Raw genomic sequence first — 18,169 nt, forward strand, 5'->3', positions numbered from 1 at the left:
GCCTGCAGCGCCGGCCGCCAGCGCGCCCGCACCTTGTTCACGTCGGGCCACAGCCTGTAGACGGCGTCCACCGACAGCGGGGCGTCGGCGCCCCTCTGTGCCTCCAGGCGTCTGATGGAGTCGAAGATGAGGGTGGCGTAGGCCTTTGGGACGACGTCCCTGACCAAAGATTCATTCCACACGGCCGCCGGGTCCCGCCACTGGTCCAGCTCTCGCCACTTGATGCTTCTGCGGTTGTCCGTCAGGCCGAAGAAGCCGCTGACGTGAACCGGGAGGCCCGTCTGGCTCTCCTCGCCCGGCGGCAGGGGCAGGAAACAGAACGCTTTTCCTGCGAAATCAGACGTTGCTCCTTTTTCTTCGTCGCCTCCGCCTGATAAAGACATGGCGATCCCGATGATGGGCACGAACTTCAGTTCATCGGCTAAGGAGTCCAGTTTGCCGCTAATCCCTCGCCCGCCCACACTGTTACACACCAACCAAGACGTCTGCTGTCTGTCCTTAGTACTCTCGTCTTCTAAAGCTATATTTATATGATAAGTCACACAGGTTATGCTGTCGCTCGGAATCTTTTTGCAATAGTTACTTATAGCGGTCCCCAGAACCTTGACAGAATGCGGCCGCTCCTGCTTCAGCGCCTTATCCTCACTAGCGGTCACTCGAAACACCAGCTTCTCTGTTCCATCGGCCTCTCGGACATGTAAGGAGACGTCCTGCACGCTTTTCAGAAAGAGCAGCACCGTGTCCGCATCTGCCCTGAAAGAGTCAAACAACTCGAGAACCTTCTGCTTATTGTAGAGGTTACTGCTGAGCTGGGAAGGCTGCAGGCGAAGAGGAAAACGGAAGAATGTTCCTGGAAAATTGCCATTTATAAACGTTTCCTTGCTGCTTCCAAAAATGCCAATAAATGGAGCAAACTGGTCTGAAAGTTCGCTAATTTCTTTGCTGTCATCTTTGAGGTTCCAACATTGACCTGATTCATGTGGACCAAAAAGTGTCTGATGAGGATCTAACATCCCAATCTGGTCACCGCTAAAGATGCAAGGAACATCTGTAAGGAAAAATTCAACACTCACAATCGACGCTGAAATTTAATGAACAATTATAATTACAATTTCAATGCCTAATTACTATCAAAATGTTACACATGAAAAAAGCATAGCCATAAAATAACTCTAAAATAGATCTAAAAAACACACCTAAGTTTAGCTCTTCTGATTCAATAAGTACGAGGCAGAGACTTTACGTGATTAGTGTGAGAACCTAAGATACATCTTAAAACTTATTAAACAATTAAAATATGTAGAGTATTTGGATATTTGTAGTCAGCGCCCACAGCCATGTGAACCCGATGAAACATAACAGAGCTGTAGCCTATGCTCAAAATAAAACCCTCGGCAGCAGGTTCTCTGGAGGAGGAGGGGCAGAGAAACGACAACGCAGGCAGTTCTGCCGCCATGTCGCCCAGCCAGCACCCGCCCTCCAGTGAGTGTAAGACGAGCCCCTTCGGGTGGCATTCGTCCCCAGGCCTCTCCGAGTAGAAGCCCTCGGGCTGGGGGCGTCGGGCTCACCGAACCCGAGTGTGCTGCTTCCAGACCCGTTTTTGCGCAGCACGGCCCCAAACCTGACCCCAACTGCTCCAGCGGCTCTCCAACCACAAAGTGATAAACACTGAGGGGAAACCAGACGTGTCGGGCATGCTGTATCACGAGAAACTCCACCACAGTGCCCTTCTAAGGACTTCCCGAGGGGAATTTTGATGTTTTGCCTCACATGCTGACGATAGCACCTGACCTCATGAAAATGCAACTCAGTGAAGTCCACCTTTGATGTTCTGGTCATCAGCTGCAAGCCAGCTGTCACAATCAACTCCTAAACTCCCGGGTATTTTAAGGAGGAAATATTACATCCACCGACCCAGCCACTACATCAGTCTGCAATGTGACCTACGCCACTCCCATCCGTCGACAGTGCTCACAGTCCCTGTTCTGAAATTATGCCAGGGAGATGCCTGACAATTTTAAAGCATGACCTGTGACCTTTGCAAATCCTCAGATTAGAGAACAGCACTCATTAATACTGTCCCACATAAATGTGCTCATTCTCAAATGGGGAACAAATCCAGAGCAAGATGCAGATGCTGGCAGTCGGCTGGGCTCTAACTAAACAATACATTCCTGTACAACAGTCCCCACGCTTATGCAATCCACATGTGCCCCCATATCGCATGTCGCAGACCTGGGGGTAATCTGCAAATGGGTGAACACATGATTGCTAATGTCATGTATAATAGTTATGAATGTTGGAATATATGATTCAATATAACTATTATGTAATATTACTTAATATAGTATTACGTGGTAGTATTATAATGTAAATGCAATTTAAAAAATAGGCTTACTAAAATTGGGCTATAGTGAGGGTGACCCTATGGTCCACTCACCCAGGGCAGGCCCAATTTAGGCCAGTTGTCTGAGACTAACACCACCCTCTTCACTTTCACGAGTGTCCCAGTTTGAACAATAAATTATACGGTCACCCGGGTATAGCTCTGCCAGCTCAATCTCTCCTTCTCCTACAAGTTCAAAATGCAAAAACAGTTTGAAACTAAACCATAGCAAGGACTAATTCAATAAGAAAAAAATCTTTATTACGAACGGTAGTAAATACTAAGAGCTTTGATGTGCTCTTAGAGCTGTCTACACTGAGTTTCAAGTACTTCTACTCTATGAGCCAGAAACTTCATTCTTTCTAGATTCAAAATGCGATTTCAAAGTAATTATTAAAATACTCATAAGTTTAAGAATAGCAAAACTTTTATGAGGAAAATGCAGAGAAGTCAGAATCACTTCAAAGACCCTCACTCTGTCAGTTATTCGATACCACTGGATAATACACCTTCCTCTTTAACCTCATATCTAAAATCATAAACAAGAAAATCGGTCAGAATCAATTCGCCTGACTCAAACATTTTCAGTGGAAAATCTCTTAGAGTAACGATTTGGTGTAGGCATTTCAAGAGCTACCTTTCTGACCCCACATAAAATGGCTCAATATATTACACCGATTCTACTGTTCACGATGACACTTTTAGCATCACATGATGCAGCTTTGGTGTAGTCACCATGGTAACTTAAAAACGCAAGACACACTGATATTTCATTGACATACTCCTTGCTACTGACAAAGAATTTAGAAAAGATGCCTCTTAAAACAATATCATCTTAGAAGTTAACCAAATAAATTACAAACTACAGGCTAAAATAATTTTCAATATCAAGACTAAAAAGCCAAATACCATACCTGTTATGTGATAGACAGAATTAAACCCAATTCCAAATCTTCCGACCTTCAAAGGGTCATCCTTCTTCCTGCTTCTCGCGATTTCCTGAATGCCATGCCAGTCTTCCGGGGTGAAAACCGCGTTGTTGTAGACGTAGAGGGCTGCCCCTGGGGGTCAAAACGCACATGCGCGTACTCAGAAGCGTGCCAGTGTCCAACTGTCCGCCAACCTTCCAAGAACTTCCTCTAAAAGTTGCTCATTGAGTGGGAAGATGTAAAGACATGAATGGAATGACTGAATTCTGCATTATAATTCTGATTGTTTTCGTAATAAAAATAAAAACACAAATTAATGGTAAAAATGACCAGAATAAATATAACATTGTTGGCCAAAAATCCAAAAAGGAAAAATTAAGGGTGTTATGGTACTTAAACACTCTCAAACTGGGGCAAACAAGGAAATTAATCACAGTGTACTACTTTGTAAAATTTGTTCCTAAATAGCATATTCAAATTTTCTTTTGCAAATAGAGTTGCCTATAAATAAATGTACTAAGTAGGCTTACTATCTGAAAAAAACTTATTAATATATTACTTCAAAAGGTGAACAATAATCCCTTAGTAAATTTAATAAGTACCTTGTAAGTGTTTGCTTTTGGTACCCTCTGGATTTTTCTATACAAGGCATTACTTATATAATTTTTTAAAATCATTAATGTGACAAATTTTTAAATAAGCGCTTCAGAATAATATCACTCTGTCTCCAATATACTTCCTTTAAAAAGTTATAATTCTGCACAAAGTGTTTTTAGAACTCCACTTTTCGAGATTTATCTTCAGAATCTCTAACAGTCTTTGAATATGTTCATATGTTCAACTGTAGTAACTCATATTTTAAAAACAATTAATATTTTTATTTGATAAAGTCACTGAAGTATAACATACAATGAAGTATAGTTTCAAGTCTACAGCTTGATGAATTCTTACAAAGTGAAAAAAAACCTGTGTAGCCTCCACCCACGTAAATTGTAGAGAACATGCCAGCACCCCGAAGCCTCTTCTGCTCCTATAAATTCAAGCACAGATATGGGGGTGTTGGCCATGGTTTATTTTACAAAAATGGTGTGAATGTTATTTGCGAAAGAGTCAAAGTAGAGATATGAAAATAGCCAAGACTGCCAGGGTTTTTCTGAGAGGGACAGAAAAAACACACAGTAGTTAGAGTGGATTCTGGGCCAGGTAAGTTTAGATTTCAGACCCAGCTCTACCATTATAAACTGCATCACTTTAGGCAAACTAGTTAGTAAGGCCCAGCTTCCTCATCTGTAAAACAGGACAAGAACAGCATCTAACCACAAAGAAGAGCTGAGCATCAAATGAGGTGATACGAGTGAGGGGCTCAGCTCTGTACCCAGCTCAGAGAAGACACCCAAAAAGTCAGATATTACTGCTGTTATAATCACTGCTACTGTATGATATTGTTCATCTTTATTCCTAATAAAATAAATATTACAGGAACATTAATAAGACAAATAACATTACCAAGCAGCTAACCACAGCTGGTTTAAAAATGGCATGAACAAGCAGTGCTTGGCTCTGCCTGCTCCAAGTGTCCATTAAAAACACCTATGAAGACACAGATACAAGGACCACAAAAACTCACAACACTGAACGCCAGGACTGAGAGGGAAGCTCTTGCCAGAATCTAGAAAAACTCACATAACTACGAGATCCATAGGGGGCAATCAGAAATCCAGCAGGGGACATGCCAGGTAGCCAGGTAGCCAGCAATGAAGCAGAGCAGCCAACCCGCAGAAGACCCGCCTTCCTTCTCACTGTCGGCCAGAAAACTGGGCAGCCGACCTTCTGCTGCCTGACTTTTATAAAACACTTGTTAAACTACAAAATAACGAAGCTTATTTTCACAAATTCAGATAAAGAAGAGTTTCCCATGAAAAAGCATTTCCTCCCCACATCCCCACATGCCATGTGAAGACGGCTGTTTCCTGTCCTGCACATCACTGCAACCCCTATCGAGAAGGGACAGGTGAAGGACACCCTGTAAGTGGCCCGGTACCACGCACTGGCTGTCGGAGCTCTCCTCTCCTCGTCGGCAACAGGACTGGGCAGTGCACACACACACACACGGCCACCTCGGCCCGCACGGAGCTGGGCGAGGGGCAGTGGGACGCAGCCTTCTCAACTGGCTTCTGAATGTAGCAGGTATAGTCTAGTGATCATTTAAGGCTTAATCAAGATATTATTCTGATTGTACTCATCCTGGAATGAGGAGAAAAGCTGTATATTTTGCCTTTGCTCCAACTAGTGAATCGCTGCCTCCATCACTGAGATCGATTTTTAAATACTCCACATCTAGCCCGATCAAAAGGGTGCACTCTTGCTTCTGAGATAAGAGAAGAATAAACATGACGAAGAAAAAACAAAGTCACCTGGGAAAGAAAGGGTGAGCGGCAGGCCTGCAATCTACTCTCTCCTTCTAGATGCAAATACCCAAGAAAGAGCGAGAACCCAGGCAAACTGTCTTATAAACACACTGATAACAGATCTCTGGGCAAACAGGCTAATAGTATTTACTAGCAGAAGAGACCTGATCCAGTGGATGCTTTTAGAAGGTGGCTTATTGTAAATAAACCTGGAATTTAGAGATAGGCATAATTCCTTGAAAATGTCCCAAGCTCTGTAATTATCAGAGAAAAACACGAACCCGTTTCATGACTGAAGCAGCTCCACCTGTGAAAGTGAAGGCCTGCACGCATCACTGAGAGGCCACTGCTGTTGAATCTAGGCCAAGATGTGTCCTACCACAGCATGAAGGGACCTGGGAGGAGGTGCTGGGAGTCTGAGCCTTGCTGCCTTCACTGTGTCTGTCTCTTAACTAACCACATCCCTGGAATCCTTAGTGAAGTGTGACACTGTGTAGGATCTCTTATTCTTCTGCAACTTATTTGACAAACTGAGCCTTTGTCAAACTGATTATATAAAAAAGAACCAAAACAAGTTGAACTCGAGTTCTCACCTGCAAAACTAGGTATCAATAAAGGGAGAAAAACTGTAATCTCAGATGATACCAACAAAGACAACATTCATATCTGAACACGAGAGAAAGATATTCTCAAATATGTAAGAGCATGTAGAGCCCTCAACAGATAGAGACTGAAGATCATTTTCACCCACTTTTTTGTGTCCAAGTTTATTTTAAACTGGCTAATCTGGTGTCACTTTAAAGGTTCTGTCTTTAAGTATACTTATGCACAAACTCAGCTAAATCTCATTTCAGGTATTTTTTTAACGTGGTGAAGTCGAGGATGGAAGCAAGGAGTCACAGCGGCAGGGGGATTCGGAAGCGAATCACTTTGGGACCCACACAGTCTCCCTTCTGTGGTTCTCTAGGACCCACCGCTAACCAACATCGGGACAACACCAGACGTAAAACATCAACGCAGGTATGCTCTCGCCTAATCCTCAAAATAACTGGCAGGTAGATCTTGTTCTTATTACCATTTTTCAGGTGAGCAGACTGGAACTGAGCGAGGCTCAGTGATGTGTTTAATCACACTGAGGTCAGGGCTGCCACTCGACACACCGGTGCCCGAGGAGACACATGGCATGGTAGCACCGTGTGGGACCATGGCTTAAATCAACGACCCTCACATCCCCATCCGATATCTTTCAAAGCAGTCACATTAAATCACGGAATCTGAGAACCAGGAGACCTGACTGGCTCAGCCCTCTCGTCCTGCCAAGGTCATGGAGGCAGCAGGAGTCAGGGCCGGAATGAAAACCTCTTGATGTGGTTTATGTCTCAGAGCATCTCTTTATAGGATAAAACAATGCAACTTTCGTACCACGAATTTGACCTAGGAATAAATATATCTCCCATAAAAAACGCTAAACATTTAATATTTAAATATTTAGCAATAATGTTGATTATTCTCCTAAATCATAAAACATCTTTTTAAAAATACACAACTTATACTCTTGAAAACTAAGACCCGGAAAATCTGAACTGATGCTCCTTTTCCTCGATAACTTTCTGTCGCAGACAGTCATTTGCAATCATCCTGCTGACTCTGAAGCTGCAGCAAAAGTTACGCATGTTCTTTTCAACACAACCCTTCAGAGACTAGGGCTGAGACATCCGGAGTCTGTTACAGGTCATGGCGCTTTTCACTGTCTTTCTTTCATCTCTCTTATTCCCCTCTCCCCTTCAAAATTTCTCACCCCACCCAAAATTTCTCCAAAATACATCAAGGGTACTCTAAAAGCAGAAAATAGTACACAAAAGCACAGCCTCTTACGTCTTTCCAAATGCAGAGAAGTGTTATATATATGAAAAGTGTGTCCCTTTGTCTTGCCAACGATACAAAACACTCACAAGCTGGCTAAAAAGGACCAGAGGCTGAGGTACAGCTGGCCCCTGGGCGATGTGGGGGTTAGGGGTACCAACCCGCAAGGTCGAAAATCCATGTATTACTTTTGACTCCCCAAAAAACTTCAGTCATCCCTCAGTATACACAGGGGATTGATCACTCACACACACACACACACACACACACACACACACACACCCCAAAATCCAAAGAGGCTCGATCAAGTCCCTCATATAAGATGGCGTAGAACAATGCGCAGTTGGCCCTCTGCATTCACAGATTCCCAACTGGATCGAAAATGCTGTTTTTGATCCTCAGTTGCTTGAATTTGAGGATGCGAAACCCAAGGATACAGGGGACCAACTGTTTGATTTTTGAAAAGAATCTGCATATAAGTGGACCCGCACGGTCCAAATCTCTACTGTCAGCTGCATTGACACTGCTCGTTTCTTTGAGCTTCCAAACTTTTTCTTTGTTCCCTAAAAATACCGACTAGCGGACAGCCGCCAACCGAAGGCAGAGAAAAACATCTGAAGAAGCAGAATGGAATACGCCGAGAAGTGTAGACTAGTCATTAAACAGAGTATTGTAGATCACTAAAAATCACCCGTTAGGACATAAAACTTGTTCCTAAACATTGATTCTTACCCTGATATTGCGCCATATCTTTGGACCAAAGAGTCTCCGTCCCATATTGAGTCTCATCATATAAAAATTTAACTTCTGTGGCTCCAGCATCCTCTGCATTCTGAATTAATTCCTAAGCAAGAAATATACCAAAAATGATGATATTTAGTAACGCAGTGATCTACTGCCCATCTTTGTATTTACCTATAATATTTAAAAGTAATCACATTTAAATAAAGGAAACCTACTACTTGCATCGTTATCTTTTCAGATCTGGTGAGGACACTGCTGAAAGTGACTGTCACAAACATGAGAGTATGGCTGAAAAGATGATGAGTCCTTCATTTACACATACTTAAAAATGCGGTTTTTAACTTGCTATCTCTTGGTCTCTAAATACAAATCCAGAGGCTATTTACAACTATCATTTACAATCTACCCAAAGCCTTCATGCAAAATAAATTACTCCATTTCCAAAAGCTGCATAGATTGTTCCGCCATCTGGCACAAGTACCTCGTTCTCGAGCAGTTACTAAAAAAAAGACCTTTATTTATCATTCACTCACTAAACTTACCTTCTCTTAGAAAAGATGCATCGGTCTGTGTGTACTGATCAGTACAGTATGCTGCATTCCTGAGAACGTGCGATAGAACATCCTTCTCCTATACTAGTCAAAGTTTCCTGAGGGTCGGGACTGGCATTCCTTTCATTAAAAAGGAAGTAACACTGCATGGTAGATGATGAGTGTGTGTGGCAGGGAGGGGGTGAATGAGTAGTCAAACTCTGTAATGCAGAAAGGGAAGGGCAGCCTACAGGATTGGTACCCATCGGTAGCCTCAAAAAACCCCAATCACTCGACACATTGACCAAAGTCACGTAAGGAGCTCCACACTCTGAAATAAGAAAGAACCCAGCTCCTACAGCCAGCACCATAATCGTCAGAACTTGAAATGAACTTCAGAGGTATCATCCCTAGTTGATTCTGGACCTTGTCTATAGTACAAAAAAGCCAGCACATGACAATTAGCTGGATGAGCTGTGACTTAGACCAAATCGAGTGGCTGTATTTTAAATGAATAGATCTTTAGAAACACAATAATTCACCCTGTAGTATTATACTCACGAACCTCTAACTTTGAGAACTATTTTTTACTTTCCCAGCACCGTGGCATCGCTAAACCAGGGGGTAGGAACAGGCAAGCTCTGAAGAGTTTACACTGCTACGACACCAGGGCCAACAGCAAAGCCTCTGTCCCAGCAGAAAGGTGCCAGTGCCCACGTGAAAAAGAGACACCTGTAAGACTGAGTAAGGGAATGACGCAGAATGGGCGAGCTCGATCTGCGACCAGATGAGGTGCTTGGTGGTTCACTGGTACACACGGAAAGGTGGGGGAGCATCATTCCACCTGCTGTGCACCCCGAACGTGCACAAATGTTCACATGTTCCATGTCCTCACCTACCTCCTTCTCAGCTATAAATTCCTATTACTACAACTGCCGCTTTCTCATAGGATTTTAAGACCTAGTCTTACTGTATTTAGTCTAACAGAATCCCTAAAAATTAGCAATCTTACTTATGTTAGGGTATTACAATATAAAAGACAGAAATAAGAACTAATGGGTAGGAAAATACAATGTTATCTTACAAAATGATAGCACTTTAGATCATGCTTTCATTTGGATACCTATTTGTGATTTATGTGTATTTTAGGGACCCGAGATGAAGAAAACTGAAGATAAAAGCCCAAGTTCCAGTATCAAGTTGAACGAAAAGAAGCCGGGATGCTTCTTCTCAGGGGATCTCTTTCACACTGATTCTGGGAAGGAGAGGCAATAAATGTTCCAATTTTCATGTGATTTGGAGCATGTCATTAAAATATCTCTGGGCCTTTCGGCAGACATCACAAAAAGTGGTGCTCTAAGTTTAGATGATTTCTGATTCCTATTAAACCTAAAATAGTCAAATTCTACTGAAACCTGCAAAGGACAAAGATCACATTGTGCTGACTAGCACACGGATACATGCAGTAAGCGGAGGGGAAGGCCCAACCTACAGCTGCTTGCTGCCTGCAAGAACGTACGGAGAGCTCGCTCACGACAGCCGCCTCGCCTCCAGGTAGGCTCTCCCTCACCTCTGAAGTGATGAGCCCCTCTCCCTTACCGCCGACGCACTCTGAGTTTTAAATGTATTCTATTCCCCTCCCTCTACTCTCTTCACAACCCAATAACCACTCTCTTCCGAGCTTCACTTTCCCAATACCTCAATATAAAAATGGCTTCCACATGAATTTCCTGTGAACCGCTGATGCCTAATTCTGGAAGAACATATCGTCATTAAAATCCCACAGGATGCCGCAGTCCTCAACTGGCACCCAGCCAGGTGTGACTACTGACCTTGTCCTTCTCTGAAAATTTACCTTCTAAAGTAGAAAATACAATGAGGCCTAAGATACTGAAAGTAATAAACACTAAATAATTAATGAGAAGCAGAGTGTGTAATAACTGAACTACTTGTACAATTAAGGAGGTTTCCTATTAAACAGAAAATCTAATCTTTGTAATAACTTCTATAATTGCTTTCTTTTACGGTTGTTCAGTTTATTTTTAAAGGAGTATATTCAAACTAAAAGAATATATCGTAAATAGATATAAAAAACTAAAATAATTACCTCATTAAACTCTTCCAAAAAGCAAACCTCTAAATCTGGGAGTCAGCTGAGCGTGTGTTCATGGCACCTACATGCGGGTTTCGTCTTGTTTGTGTGGTCGGTTGGTTTGTAAAGCCACCACACAATGTTTTACATGAAATTCATAAAATTACATTGTATAATTACACAAAATTACCAAAAAGTGTTCCTAGAGTGACACTGTGCGTGGTTACAGCACAGCGCAGCTTCGTGGGCCCCTCTGCCTATGAGGCCTTGTGTGTTCACACCACATTCTCGGCCCGCCCCGCCTAGGGAGGGAAGGCACCAGAGCTGCGGGGGGCCATAAATACAGCAAATTGAGATGAAGTTTTTAAAAAGGTAAACATTAACAGGACTTCTAAGTAATTTTACGCCATCTCATTTTTATCAAAGTAAATTCACACACATACACAACACATGTCCTACCTTAAGAATCTGCCCTCCTTCTGGATATCTTCTTAAAATGTCCTTAAGAAAATCAACAAGTGGCGGTGTTGTCTGACCAAATCGACCTAAAATAAAAATCCCACGACCTGTTACCACGATGTGGTGTTTGGTTCCAAGACAGTAAAATGACACAAGTTACAACTTCATGTTTCACCCCAGCTCTCTGGTACGTAAAGCTATCTGACTAAACAGACTTGGCAGCAAGTAAAGCAGATTTAACTTGATCAAATCTCAAGATTTTTCATTCAACTACAGTTTGTTTAAAAATGTTCAAAAAGATACTGTCACAAAACATTATTAATTCAAAAATAAAGAGCATGGGGAGGATGCTATTTTCCAAAACAACCGAAATAAGGAGTGCTTTGCTGCTGAATTATAAACCAGAGACAGTGGTGCTGATCTGGTCATCGTAACATCCTCAAACTCCACCGAGGTGCTGACTGCTGGGAAATTCAGCAGTCGCTGTCATAATGGCCATCCCGCTCAAACACTCTTCAGCCTTTCCTACACTAGAGATTCTTAGAACTGACTGACCAAGTTACCTTCAGACAGGTGACAGGAACGTATAGGGAGAAGAGTGGGAAGGGAAGTGATTTCTCAGAAGCACAGAAAAAAAAATCTGTACATAAGTAAAAAAGAAATCTGTGCTTCAAAAACAAAATCATCACTATAAATTTATTTGCACCATTTTGCTACAACTACCCACCAAGACTAAACCCCAGCTGCCCCACAGATTCCTGTAACTCGCTAGCTCCGCCTGCCCTGTCCTCTGCCCCGACAGCCCCTCGCTGCATCCCAGTGGTACATATTTTCATTTCATTTTCAAAACATGATCTTTATTCAACTAAACGTGGCATATACTCCTGTAAAGTCAGCATTATACCTCCCCCTTTTAAGCCTTTTGATTGAAGTTTTACAAAAAGACGATTTTTGGAAGTCAGATCTCCAAACTTGATCCAGTCGGATAACTGAAAAAATAAATAAACAAAATGTATGAAAAGCAATATAGTTCCTAATACTCTAAATTCAAAACTTCATCTTAATTTTTTTCAATTAAGAAACAATGCTTGTTAACTATTCTTATCAGGAAATAAGTTGCTCTGGAGAAGTGACTATTTCGAATAAGAGAAATTCAGTAAAACTTTTTACTTAAAAATTTAAAGGACTCTTTCTTCGATAATTACAAATACACACGTATAATTATTTAAATTTTTTATGATGAATCAGAATCATCAATATAAACAAAACCATTCTTTTGATCAGCATTTCCAAAGTGTGTTGCTCAGAACACAGCTCTATGGGATGTCACCGGGAGCAAAGGAAAAATGTTTTAAATTAGCTGGAATCGTTTGGGTTTTAGGGCATTTAACATATTAACGTGTATTGTAACTTTCTTACAGAGGATTATACCAAGCAACATTTCACGAATTTTTGCAGAACATTTTTTTTATTTTCAAAGAGCATCTTACAGGATATTGTTCCTAGAAATACACTTGAGGAATCACTGCTATAGACACCACTACCTTTAAAAAGGTGTGACATAAAAGGAGGGGACAAATAAGGACCCAGCCTCTGAAGCGGCTCTGGTCTACAACCCCGCTGAAACTGGTTTCCAGCAAACACCCTGATGTTCATTTTGCGTTTGGTGATTGTCCTGTTTCTCATCAGGACGGGGGATAATACATGAGACTGTGACTCACAGGAGCAGTGTAATCGAGAGCTTGTTTTTGGAAAATAAGATAAATAACCCAAAGCTAGATCAACCTTCCCCGCAGGGGTCCGCTCCCAAGTGTTGCTCTGGAGTAACCCCTTACAGGTCAACAAAACATTACTCAAAGGCTCACCTGACGAGCCACCATCTCGTTTGTACCTTATGCTTCCTCGTCAGGGTGTGAAGGACATCATTTACCATGTCAAAAATTCAGGGTTTCCAGCTGTCTACTACCCTCCGAGGTGCCTGAAGCTCGCCCTGTCGAAAGGCGACCTCACCAGCTTGCCTCCAACACCTCCCTCTCGCCTTTTACTCTGCATCTCATCACTAGTGGCCCCTTCTACCTCGTCGCTTTGACAGGAAACACAGGGAAAAATTCCTCTATCTCCAAATCACATGTCCAGTTGACCTCTGGTCCCAGTGTGTCTACCCCAGTTTCTCTTCTCCAATCTCAACTGTTCAGACTCTCCACATCTCTCGGATTTTATGACACCCCCTGTCTGGTCTCCTTCATTTCTGTGCATCATCCTCATTCTGGCCTCCATCTCTAAAATACAAATCTGAACATGTTGTTCTATAGTACCTGGGTTATAAAGTGCTTTCTATACATATTTCCACTGAATCTTAGAGCAAACCTGTAAAAACTCCTTGCACAGGAAACAGAAATAAGAATAATCATAGCAGTACTGTCGTTGATAGCGAAAATTTGGAAACAACCCAAATTCTATGACATGTTGACACACTGGAATATTATACGGCAATAGATGAATTAACTAAACTGCACATAAATTTGGGTGAATATTCATAACATAATATTGAGTGAGAAAAGATAATTCCGGGTTACTACATATAGAATAATAAGCTCCTTATAAAATTCATAAACAACTAAAAGCGAACAATATATTGTTTAGGTTATACGTTTAGGTTATACACACACACATGCACATATATATGAACACATGTATGCACACATACACATACGCACACTTACAACAATGCTATCAAAACAACTACAAAAAATGCAACAGAATAATAAACACGATAGGGTAAGGGAAGAGACAGGCATACAGGTTGGGGAGAAGCAGCACAGAGGTAAATACAGACTATCAACACTGTTCTAGGTCTCCAACTGGATGATGTCGTCATGGTTGTTCATTCTATTGTTAATTAATTAGTTACTAAAAGAGAGCCATGTATGAGCCAAGGATTACTAGTCCAATTCAGGTACATTTAAAGGAAGTAAGAAAGGAAGTGAGGAAGAAAAACTGTAATGCAGGAAGACGTTTCCAGGTCTTTAAGAGGACCTGAAAAGGGAGAGGACACGGAGCAGAACCAGGTTAGTAAAGACAGATGTCACTGGCTATGTGAGCCTGACGATGAATGTTTGGTAGACTGCTGTCACTGGCCTATTCGCAGGGAAGTGGTTCTCCCAGAGCAATCTGAGCAGCACAGATAATCTCAGGAGTGCTATCTGCTTCCTCCTCCTGAGCTTGCCAAGAGTTGAGGATTTTGCTTGGGCCTCGCTCTTTCCTAGACCCTAAATCACTCCAACCAAGCAGAGTAACATTGGCCCCTTTCATCTCCAGAGGCAATGAAATCTTAAAAGTTGCCCATTTCAGGTTTTGTATATTGTTTTTTAAAAAGTGATTGTAAAATAACTTCAACATATGGGTCTCTGTCCATGCCAGTCTCAGCTCCCCCATAAAAACCTCAGAGAGGCTCATTTTCCTTCGCTATGAAATAACTCTAAATTATTAAGCAGACAAGACAATATTAATTGCAATCTGGATCTCACAACACTTCTTCCTTCTTTCAGTTGTCAAGGATATAAGGAGGTTCTCAAGATTCAAGAGCGAACAGCGAAGACATTTTTGAACAATTAAGAGACGGGAAAGTTAAGTGATACTTCAGACCTGGTTCGAGGCTCAAGCGTGTTTGGTACAGATCAGGAAAAAGGATCAGAAAGATGCACAGCTACCACAAATAGTTCAATCTCTGCACAGGACAGGAAGTAAAGTGAAGGACTTACAAATTCTACTTCCAGGCCAAGGAAAGCAAGAGACAGACAAGTAGGAAGAGGATGGCAGGTGACACAGACAGCCTGAGGGCTAAGTGCTGCTGCTGACAATGTCCAACACCAACCGAAATCATGAGTGGCAAGATGTCCACAGCTTTTGTTTCCTGCTTACCCTAAAATATTTAAAATTCTTGCTAATAATTCAAATCTAATCTGAGCAGCATTAAAGTAAAAAGGAAAACCATTTCTGTGAAAGATCTGTTTATACAAAGGTGACCTCTTCTAATGTCACACATTAGCATTACTAAATTCACCAGTTCAAAAGTCACAAGCCTGTGACTCTGAATCAGAATTGTGCCCTTTGCATGGTTTCTGGGTGAGCTCCATCCTTGACTTTAAAGTTCGTTGTTAGTGGTTTAAGCTATTCTTCTCCGCTAAATGTAAAAGAATGTTACATTTACCTTTTTATTATTTGACACCCTGACACATTCCCTGTGGTGTGGAACTGTAGACTGTCCACAGACTTTGGAATCAGACAGACCTGGGTTCAAATCCTGATCTGATACTTCTTCTCTGAATCTGACCATCATTAGTCTGCAAAATGGAGTAGTAAAAACTAGCTCATGGCACTGTTTCCAGTAGCAAATGATATGATATATGCAAAGTATCTAGCATAGTGTAGAACACAACTGCTCAATAAATGTTAATCACGTTCCCAATGCACTTACAAAGAACAGAAGGAGAAATATGCTGGGCAAGTTACTTCGCAAAGTTACATCTCCAGCCCTGACCTCTATCCCTTAAGCTTCGGTCCCAGGTCTGTAGCTGCCCCCTGCCCATCACTCTCTATGAAGACTCTTACACAGCAGAGACCTTAGAATGGGTTAGAACCCCTTTATCCCATTTCTATTAGAAAAAGGAAAGCAGATTCGAACATCAATTAATTTGGCCTCAGTTATCCACTGGCAGCACAGGAAGTAGGACCTAGGTCATCTCCTTCTTCATGCATTTTCCTGGATGCTTCTTTTATGTCCTGCCATCGGCTGAACAACATATGAAAGCAAACTGATCACCACCTTGCCTCCAAAATTAGATTCCCCCTCTGGACTTGTTTATCTCTGCTAACTGAACCATTATTTTCCTGATCTGACTCAAGGTTCGTGAACATCCTTGGCAAGTCTTCTGCCTTATTCTACATCTAACCCTCTCCCACACCCTGCTGCGCCCTGCATAGCCATTTGGTACCAAACTGGCACAATTTGTCTTTTACAAAGTATTGTGTACATCCTTTCCTTTCAGCATCACCTCTGCAATCATAGTCTAGAACCTCATTACCTCATCCCAGCATAAGTTTCCTAACTAGACGCCCCTGGCACTAACCACCCACTCAACTCGAAACACTCGACACACCACTCACTGCCATGTTCACCATCCAAATCGAAGTTTTACATAGACATTTTTACTGGCAAGACCCAGTCACTGAGCCTTTGGGTATAACCACATTTGGGGACAAGTTGACAAAGCAGAACCAGAGGAGTAACCATATAAGTGGGTTTAGAACCAAGACGGTATAACGGGAAGATTAAAAGACAGGGGTAGGCACAGAAAAAGAAAAGGTAAAAACGACGAGCTTTCTTATTCAATTCTGTCCGAAGTTCTCAGTCAAGTCACTGTCTGCGTGCCACCAAACACCTCGGGGAATTGGTAAGGAGAACTGATCCCTGGAGGAACATAAGGTTAACGGGATCTCTGGGTCTAAGTGAGCAAGAGACCAGGAGTGGACCCAGGTACACGAAGGTCAAGATTACATAGAGGGATGAAAAATCACAGGTACCAAGTACTTTGCCAATATTTGTACCGGGTAGCAAGAAATCTAATACTTAAAATGTCCTTCTGTACGGCTCAAGTATTCCTTGTGGATCTGTTCAGCTCTTTTTTGATCTCTTTTAAATCCTGGAAATGATGTTCTTTTACCATATAAAAAGTGAAGATACTTATTAGGATAAAAGAGTAAGTTAATCTTCAGTAAAAGGTTTCCCTGTAACTCCTTCTATAAGAAAATTGTGTATGTTCCCCAATTTTAAAGTATGTGACCGTATGAAATACTCCTATTATCCTAAGTCATTCATTTGCACCTTAGAAGTTGTAAAATAAATTTACTCCTCAAAATAATAGATTTCTATGTTAAAGTATGTCTTAAGATCCTTTCAGTCCTAAATTTCTGTGACTAAAAACTGGAGGGAAACTTCTGAGACATAAAAGGTAAAGGTATTTACCAGTGTTCCAGTTATACGTATAACAAAATTAGAAAAATATGAGTAATGATTAAGTCACTTCAATGATCTCAAAGGAAGCAAAAAAAAAAAAAAGAAAGAAAGAAAGAAAAAAAAACCCTCTGACTATAATGCCCATCAAAAAAGTATCTTAATTTCAGGAAGTGAAGATGCAGACAAAATGGGGCAGGGGGAATACACAGCTGAAGTGGTAAATCAATAAAATTCACCACTAACGATAGGAACATATTTACAAAGCATTCCAAGGTGACCATGAAATGCGCATCTGTCTTCCAGGACACGTGAATAAAACCCGCTCGGTTTCACTATCAGCGAGCCTGCCGCCCAGCAAACTGATGTGCTAAAACCCTCAGCGCAGACGGCAGGCCCTTCGTCCTCCTGAGGAGAGGGGACAGGCGGGCCCGTACCTCCCTGTCGCCGAGCCACAGCCGCTGCTCCGACACCGGGAAGCCGGTCTCAGCCAAGATGCGCTCCTTGAGGTCACGCACGGTCCAGGACTCCAGAACGGCCACGGTCCGGCAGCCCACGCAGCCGGGGAGGACGGTCACCCGGAGCCACCTGCGCGAAAGGCAAAAGAACCCTCAGTGGGAGCCACGTGGGGACCCGCGCCCACCCAGCGCGCGCCCTGTCGCCCGGGGTCTCGATCGCAGGGGCCCTCGCGGCCCTCGGCCCCGCGGGGCGGCGTTACCTGTCCCCCATCGCCGGCGTCCTCGCC

At 42.4% G+C, this 18,169-nt stretch overlaps 1 protein-coding gene across 1 annotated transcript in view; it reads right to left on the minus strand.

The window, feature by feature from the left end:
* The window catches only part of SACS (sacsin molecular chaperone), a 43,462-nt gene extending 25,299 nt beyond the window's left edge, over positions 1-18,163 (minus strand). Inside the window, 7 exon segments of the mRNA XM_025049511.1 lie at positions 3-1,048; positions 3,301-3,447; positions 8,319-8,430; positions 11,412-11,497; positions 12,316-12,400; positions 17,862-18,012; positions 18,143-18,163. Of these exon segments, the coding sequence (XP_024905279.1) occupies positions 3-1,048; positions 3,301-3,447; positions 8,319-8,430; positions 11,412-11,497; positions 12,316-12,400; positions 17,862-18,012; positions 18,143-18,153 (1,638 nt within the window). The 5' untranslated portion in view covers positions 18,154-18,163.
* Between the last annotated feature and the right edge of the window lie 6 nt (positions 18,164-18,169).

This window comes from Pteropus alecto, unplaced genomic scaffold (genome assembly GCF_000325575.1).
Source record: "Pteropus alecto unplaced genomic scaffold, ASM32557v1 scaffold16, whole genome shotgun sequence".
Taxonomy (NCBI): Eukaryota; Metazoa; Chordata; class Mammalia; order Chiroptera; family Pteropodidae; genus Pteropus; species Pteropus alecto.